The 8,241-nt window shown below is 39.2% G+C and overlaps 1 protein-coding gene across 1 annotated transcript in view; it reads left to right on the top strand.

The window, feature by feature from the left end:
* Window positions 1-7,777, top strand: part of LOC129683867 (partitioning defective 3 homolog B-like) — a 176,508-nt gene extending 168,731 nt beyond the window's left edge. The window contains exon 3 of the mRNA XM_055616856.1: window positions 7,614-7,777. Coding sequence (XP_055472831.1) covers window positions 7,614-7,616 — 3 coding nt within the window. The 3' untranslated portion in view covers window positions 7,617-7,777. The remainder of the gene's footprint in view (window positions 1-7,613) is intronic.
* The last annotated feature ends 464 nt before the right edge of the window (window positions 7,778-8,241 follow it).

Raw genomic sequence — 8,241 nt, 5'->3', positions numbered from 1 at the left:
TTAGCTCTTCTTTGAAGGTCTGGTAGAATTCTGCACTGAAGCCATCTGGTCCTGGGCTTTTTTTGGATGGGAGACTTTTAATGACTGCTTCTATTTCTTTGGGGGATATAGGACTATTTAATTGATTTACCTGGTCCTGATTCAGCTTTGGTGAGTCAAATCGATCAAGAAAATTGTCCATTTCATTTAGGTTTTCAAATTTTGTTGAGTGTAGACTTTTGAAGTAAGTCCTAATGATTGTTTGGATTTCCTCAGTGTCTGTAGTTATGTCCCTCTTTTCATTTCTGATTTTGTTGATTTGGGTGGTGTCTCTCTGCCTTTTAGTTAGCTTGGCTAAGGGTTTGTCGATCTTGTTGATTTTCTCAAAGAACCAGCTCTTGGTTTCATTGATTCTTTAAATTGTTTTATTTGTTTCTAATTGATTGATTTCAGCCCTGAGTTTGATTATTTCCAGCCGTCTACTCCTTTTTGGCGTGTCTGCTTCTTCTTTTTCTAGGGTTTTTAAGTGGGCCATTAAGTTGCTTGAATGAGCTGTCTCGAATTTCTTCTTGAAGGCACTTGTTCGTTCTTCTTAATTCAGTCCAGGCCCCAGCCTGGCGCTGCCCAGACCCTTCTTGGGTCTGTACCCCATCTAACCTCACTGTGACGCCCATCAGAAGATGTCCCCAGAGAACCTACTTACATCCCATCAAGTTGACAATGAAGGTTAATCACCATAGTGAAACTTAAAAAAAAAAAAGAATAGGAAGAAGATAAATCAGATTTGATTACTTACTTATTTGGTAGGTTTGTTTTCTGTTTTAAGCTGGGGTCTCCTGTAGCCCAGGATGGACTCAAGCTTGCTGTTTAGAGAATGACCTTGAACTACTGATCCTCTGACCTCCACTTCTCATTTGCATGTACTACCCTGACAGGCTTGATGAGGCTTTATAAAATCCAATTATATTGCCCTGTTGCTGGCATTTCCCTGGGAGAGAGGAACGTATTGTTGCCTGAGGTGAGATCTGATGGTTTGTGCCGACCCTACAGTAAACCCCATCTCTCGATTTATTGTTGGTGTGCTGTTAGTATTTAAATACAGCACAGATTTACATATGGGTTCTAGCACTTGGGGGGCAGGGGATGATGTTAATTTAGGGTCTCTTCTCTGGAGGGGTACGCTGTCTGACTTAGAATGATACTGAAGTCCAGTGCCATCATGAAAACCTCAGCATGTATATAGCCTGTGTATATCTTATGAGTGCGTGTACTTATGTCTTACTATGTGCACAGTGACTTGAGAGCACTGAAGCCGGTGTCTAGCTACCTGTGTCTTTTCACAAGCTCCTCACAGGCTACTCACGCATGCCAAGCCCAAGAATCAATTTCTATCAGTTTGCTATTGTTCTACAGCATATATACTTTCTTCTTCTCTCGAGTAAGTAGAACATATTGGGACAGGGCAGTTTTAAACATCTATCATTTATGCATGTCATATCATATGTAGACACATGATCATGTGCATAACTACATATTTATTGATTTATATATTAACTTATATATAAAAAAATCTCTGTGACTGTCTCCACCAGACATTGATATCAAAATTAAGAAAATCCTATAAAAATGGAGACCAAAGTAGACCAGAGTGGAGCTCAGAACTGATTGATACAAGGTGGGGAGAAGGGAGGAGAGGAAACAGCAAGTGGCCGGAGCTCAGCTCAGAGTGTGCACTGGGGACTCCAGCAGGCAGCCGCATGGAAAGCTGGGGAAGAGCATGAAAGCCAGTGACCCACCCACTGTGTGGTTTTATTCAGAGCTGCTCCTTCCAAGGACAAGGGGGATGATAGACATCCTTTCTCTCACTGAGTCCTTTAGCTGATCCCCTTGCCTATACCCTGACCTGAGTTTGCTCCTACAATCAAATAAGATGACTCCTTTGAGGATCATGCACTTGTCACCAGACTGAGTTGCATGGTCACAAACTTGACTCTAAAACTCTTCTTGTCAAAAGGCGTTGTAGTAGACAAGTATTAAAAACAAACAAAAAAACCAAAAGAAACAAACAAACAAAAAAAAAAAAAAACAACAACTGTAGGATGGAGGAGTTCTAAGAAAAGGCCTGGATGGACTTGATGGTATCCTGCTTCCATAGGAAGAGTATCCACTTATTTCAACAAGAAAAAGTTATGTTTACATTGTTTCCACTGACAAAGCTTCTTTCAGCCCTTGTGCTGTTGGAAAGCCTTGTTCAGGGAAAGCCTGAGAAGCATCCTGGCCTGGAGTAAGTGAACTCTATTTCCAATTTATTCCTGTTTTGATCACCTCTGGAATACTGTATTTGTACCTTTGAAATCCCCTCTAAGCTTTCCTCTTTAGGCCCTGTGTTTATAGTAGGTGCCTGATAAATATTAGCTAAGTTAATGGATATTGGCCTTGTTACCTAGAAAGGGGTTGACAAGACATCTTTTCCATTGCTCTCATTTGATTTTTTTGCATAATATTTTGGTGGTTAACTATTGATTTTTTTTTAAATTCGTCATTACATATAGACTTTTAGGTTGATCTTTATTTTTACGGGTCTTTCCTTTAATTTCTTCACTAAGTTTTGGCTGGGAAAGATTAAAAACAGGCTAACCTCAGGCTACATTAGCATGCCTTGAAAAGTGAACTATTATAAAAACATGTTCCATGATATTTCTGGGTAAGTATATACACGGAAGGAGAAACTGTATGCTCTAACACTGGAGTGGAGTGAAAAAACGCTAAGAACTTGCCAGATATCTACTAGCTGACATATTTTAGCTTCTAACTTATTACTGCTTCTCCTCCTCACAGATTCCTAAATGGACTCTCAAGCTACTTTCCCTCTTTCATTTCCTCACACAGTAACTTTCCATGCTGCTCTGTTAGTTACCCTCACAGTTACCATAGCCAGATAGTGCTTGCAAAGTGCTCTGAGACCCCTCCTGGCTGCTACCATAAAGGGAGGGACAGCAGGGAGACCACTTCTTTGCTGTAACTGAAAATTTCCCATCTTTAGTGGCGTGAGATGACAACTATGACTGTGTTGAGCCAAACCTGACTTCAGTGCCCAACATTAACAGCCATAAACCTGTACTCTTGTGAGTCTGAATGAAGAGCTGTAGAGAAGCTGCGTGAACCCATTTCCTGTCTGCTAAATCCCTCTCTGCATCTCACAGCTGATTTCAGTAAAGATGGTGGAGTAGACGAGAGAGCTTCAATAGCATCCCTCAAGTACAAGGCTATTTCTACTCTAGACCAAAGCAAGCAAAGAAAACAACAAAACAAAACAAAACCAAACAAAAAATATGGTTTTACTTGATGTAAAACACTTTCAATTTTATAACACATTTTCCTAATTAGTAATTGCCAGTTTTGAAAATGGAGAGTTATTTATTTTTCAGGGCGCAGAGACAAGCGAATGTTTTAAATGGATGTGAAATGTTGACTCAGGGAGGAAACAGCTGAAAGGCTGAGAGGGAGAATGTGTCAATATGAATGTGAAGCTTTAATGGCTGAAATAAGGCCAAAAGAAATGAAGATAAAGACCTTTAGCTGCAGTCATATGAACCCTGGCCTTAGCTAAAGATATACATTGCATCTTGAGCTAGGCTGTACAAATAGGACTGTCAGGGATTAGGAGGCAAGATTGCCGTCTGAGCATGGTAGGGAGGAGAAGATCCTAGCACAATACAGTGCAGTTTGCAGATAAATAAAAGTGTTCCTATGAGTGAAAGGATTTCTCAGGTAAGAATGAAGATGAAAATCCAGGATTGTTACCAAGACACACTGCTGTGACCCATTTTCCCCAAATTACACACTCCTTTTAGAGTAGCAAAAGAGGCTGATTAAATTTGGTGGGACTGCTATTTAATAGAAAATCTGAGGGAAAGTGGATGAAGAATGATGGCTGTCGAGAGAAAGAGAATGGGATTGTGTGATTGAAAGGCCATCATGCCGAAGAACAAAATGCTTCAGAGAGTCTCAGGTCTCTATTCCAAACTCCCATTTAGGACATGGATGTGCAGCAGAAGGGTTGGGATTCTATAGCTGTTGATGTCAGAGGTGAATCTGAGTCACGCCAGAGTCTAGATTATCGCCACGGACATGTACAGTGATAGACGACTTCTTGGGAAGATGAAAGAACTTGCCTTTGAGACTCATAAGAACACTGTCTACCTGGACACAGCTGGCAGTGACTATTTTCATGACCATCTATTCTATGACAGGTACTGTTATCAACTTCCCCTACGGTAGTTCCATTATTGTAATAATCCTGCAAAGCAGATGCTCTCCCTTCTATTTTCCTATGTAGACTGATGAGCACATTAGTCATGTAGCCAAGACTCTTCACAGGGGAAATCCTGGAAGTGGAGTATGCACTCGTGTATGTCTCATGCCAAGCTCCACAGACACTTAATTCTCCCGAGGACAGGTACCGCTTCCACAAACCCATCCTCTATCTTTCTCCATTGTACCTCCTTTGTTTCAGGTTGTGCTTTTCTTCATTCTTCAACGGGAACTTAAACATGAAGTAAAATTGTAGGAAAGAATTTACATAAGTGTCTCCAGAGGATCTCCTGGAAGTCATCCAGTTATTCTTACAAAAAATCTGGGAAAGGCTAGCTTGTAGAGTCTGGGACTCTGCTACATACATATCAGTGCAAGAGAGAGTTGCTGGCTTTGTTTTTCACACTCTAAATGAAAGTAGGTTTGAAATTTCCCAGGCTGCCACACCGCGCCTCCTGAATTTGGTTAACTTGGGGTGTCATCTGGTAATGAAGCTGTGTTGTGGTCACAGGGAATGCCATCATTCTGAGTTTTGCTTACTGTGTGACTTGATAAAGCATCTCCCTTCCTAGGGCCTAGTTCACTCACATGTGCATTCACTCTCAGGGAATCACTGGGAGGACTTGGGAAATGACCCAGGTAAAGCACAGGCTCTTGCCCATCTTGTCTGCTCACAGACTGGAGCTGCTGACCTCTCACAGGTGAAAATGGCTGACCATCCTCATGCTGCATTTGTAGGATCCTGTCAAACCTGGAGCTACAGGCCTATGTATCATGATGTATCATGTATCTGAATGCCAAAAAAGTTATTGTTTATGTTGTAAAGTGTTCAGCAATATGTTAAATGCTTTTAAAGTAAGTGAGAAATAGGATATAAGGTGAAAATGCCAGAGAAGTATATGATCTATTGTAGGTTGGTATACGAAGTTAAACTGTTATTTTATCGTAATTGCTAGTGTTCAGCTATAGAATTGTCTCTTATTTGTAGATCAAATATAAAGATGGAGTGAATATATGTTACCCAGTACTTGGGAATGATAATAACAATAACAAAGCTCCCATCATATATATATATATGGTGGGTTAGCTTCTACATCTCAGTACATATATATAATATATATGTATATATTATATATAAAATATATATAATAACATGCACATATATAGTAACATATATATATATTAACATCAATGTTTAAACTTATTGATGTATTTTATTGAGCTGATGTAAGTAATGCCTGCCTCTATAGGTAAAGAGAACTTAGGTCATTGAGGCTTAACACAATGTTGGATGTAGCTCTGCAATAAGGAAAGGTCTAGGTATAGGAAAAGTATCCAGATACAAAAACAAGCAAACAAAACAATCCAGCAGAGGTTAGATGACAGCTAAAGATGGAAAGCACTGTCAGGGCAGTAGCTAGGCCTGGGGCTGCTGTAACATGACTTGGTGTAGAGTCCTGAACCTGGGAAGTAGCTTCTCTAACTGTGGAAGAGTTGTCTCCTCCCTAAGAATGGATTAGGGTTGAGGCCATGCTGCATATCCAGGGAAGTAGGGTATAAAGTCAGGGGGACAGGAATGGGTAGACTAGAATATTTTCTGTTTGTGTTTGGTGTTGTTTTTTCTTTCTAATTTTTATTTATTATTTTTATTATTATCATTTATTACAATTTATCCAATTTATATCTAGGCCTTGGCCCTCTTTCTAGTCTCCTCCCAATCCCACCCTCCCTCCCTCTTCTCCCCCATGCTCCTTCCCTAGCCCACTGATAGGGGAGGTCCTCTTCCCCTTCTTTTTGACACTGGCCTATTAGGTCTTATCAGGACTGGCTGCATTGTCTTTCCTGGTGGCCTGTGTGTGTCGGGGTGATCAGAGAGTCTGTCACTGAGTTTATGCCAGAGAAAGTACCTGCTCCACTTACCCTACTTAGAGACTGAGTCTATGGACTACATCTGAGCAGGTGTTTTAGGTCCTCTCCATGCATTGTCCTTATTGGGATATCATTTTCTTCAGGGCCCCAGGGCTCAGTTTTTGTTTTGTTTTTTTGCTCTGTTGGTCTCCTTTTGGAGCTCCTGTCCCCTCCAGGACTTTTTATCTCCTCCTTCTTTCATAAAATTCCATATATTAGTCTCTGGGCCATTGCCTGATTCCATGGCTTCAGGACAGTGGTTCTCCAGACATTCTAGTGCTTTGAGTCATGTAAAACTCGTCACGATTCAGGGTGTTGGATTACGTTAGACTATGCAGGGATATGAAGCAAGTCCTGGGGTACACAATTTCATGTCCTCAAGTGATGATTCTGGCTGCTGGCTGCCAGTCAGAGTTCATATGTTGAGACTCACTATTCAGAAGGCAGGATGTAAGATGAAATTGCAAGATAACTAAAATTATTAATGTCAGAGGTCTAAGATAGGAGGCAACCTGAAATTTGTTTACCAATAAGGTATATATATATATATATATATATATATATATATATATATATATTGTACATTACAAAATATATAGTACATATTATATATAATAAGGTATATATATTATATATCCTTATTCTTAAGAGCAAGCTAATGATTGACAATGGCTCCTAAGGTAAATCTGATAGAACTTTTTCAGTCTGTTCCTACAGTTTACATGTTTATAATTTGGTATTTGATTCAACTCCCTTCCGTCTGATCACATGAAGAGTAAATTCTGTATAACCTAATTCAAATTACAATCAATTGAAATTCTGGGACTTTAAAAAACCTCCCAAAATTGATCTTTTAACTATTCAAAGTATTCAAAAGTACAACAGGTTCTGTTTTCAGGCTGGTAACACTGGCTGTTGGAGGAAAAATGAATTTTTTTACAATTGTTGCTAACATTTTAAAGCAATGAGTTCTAAGGTGATTGAAATAGAGATCTCATCTTAATGTCTTTATCCCATGTGCATAGAGGATGTTGTGTATCTGCTTTCAGTTTGTTTGCCTTAGGAGAAAAAAAATGATGGTGTATTGATTCTTTTAAAGTTCTAGTATCTAGAGAGCGCTGCATTGCATATTTTTTATTTTTAGGATATCACAAAATAACACTAAGGAGGTCTTTCTTCCTCCCCAGTGTCTGAATTCATGGAGAAGGTGAGTGGGCACACAGATGGCAAAGTGCCCCAGTTTGCCAGCCTCCCTCAGTTTAGTGTCCAGTGAAATGCTCTAACGGAAACATAACTTGGGCTTAATCTCTTCTTCATTCCAAATTAATTTATTCAACTTTAGAAAACTTGTTACAAATAAAGAAGAAAATGTCTCTTTTGTTTTTATTTTCCCCCCTTGGTTCCCGTAAAAGTGAGAAGATATCTTGGACAGCAAAGACCAAGGACCTCAGGCTACCATCAGAGAAAGCCATATGGCTAACCTGTGCTCAAGAAGCTCCTCACAGACCCCTGTACAAACACCTAGCAGTGGCCGCCAGTTCAGGAACCTAAATACCAATTTGTGTCCAGCAGATCATTTCATGTCTAACATGCTGATGGATCTTGTTTTCCTTCTTTTTAGACATTGTTGTAATGTCTAATGAGATAAAATTCTACATGTGGAAAATATTAAAGTAATTAAAAACATTTGGCTTTTTTGCATATATTTTCTAAAATTAACTCTCATGTTAACACTCATCTGTCTCATCTCTAATTGGGTTGAAATGTGTGAAAGGAAAAGAGCTTTGATATGAAACTATTTTTTGTATGTCTTCACTATGATATGCACAAAGGAACTAATATGTAGATGGAGCTTTGAAAAAGTTTCTGATGTCTGTGTTTTTACATGGGTGGCACAAGATTTAATAAATTTGCTACATCTTAGTGGAGCTTAGAGTTAAAAGAGGACATACCATAATCAGATTCCAAAGACATAGTCCCTATTTCTTTAAAATGTTCACAGTATATCTTATTTTCTAATAAAAAGTTGGTTATTAGTAA

The sequence above is a fragment of the Psammomys obesus genome, unplaced genomic scaffold (genome assembly GCF_907164565.1).
Source record: "Psammomys obesus unplaced genomic scaffold, mPsaObe1.curated_primary_1811, whole genome shotgun sequence".
Lineage (NCBI taxonomy): Eukaryota > Metazoa > Chordata > Mammalia > Rodentia > Muridae > Psammomys > Psammomys obesus.
Note: the sequence above shows the minus strand (reverse complement) of the source record. Positions and strands in the feature narration are given on the sequence as shown.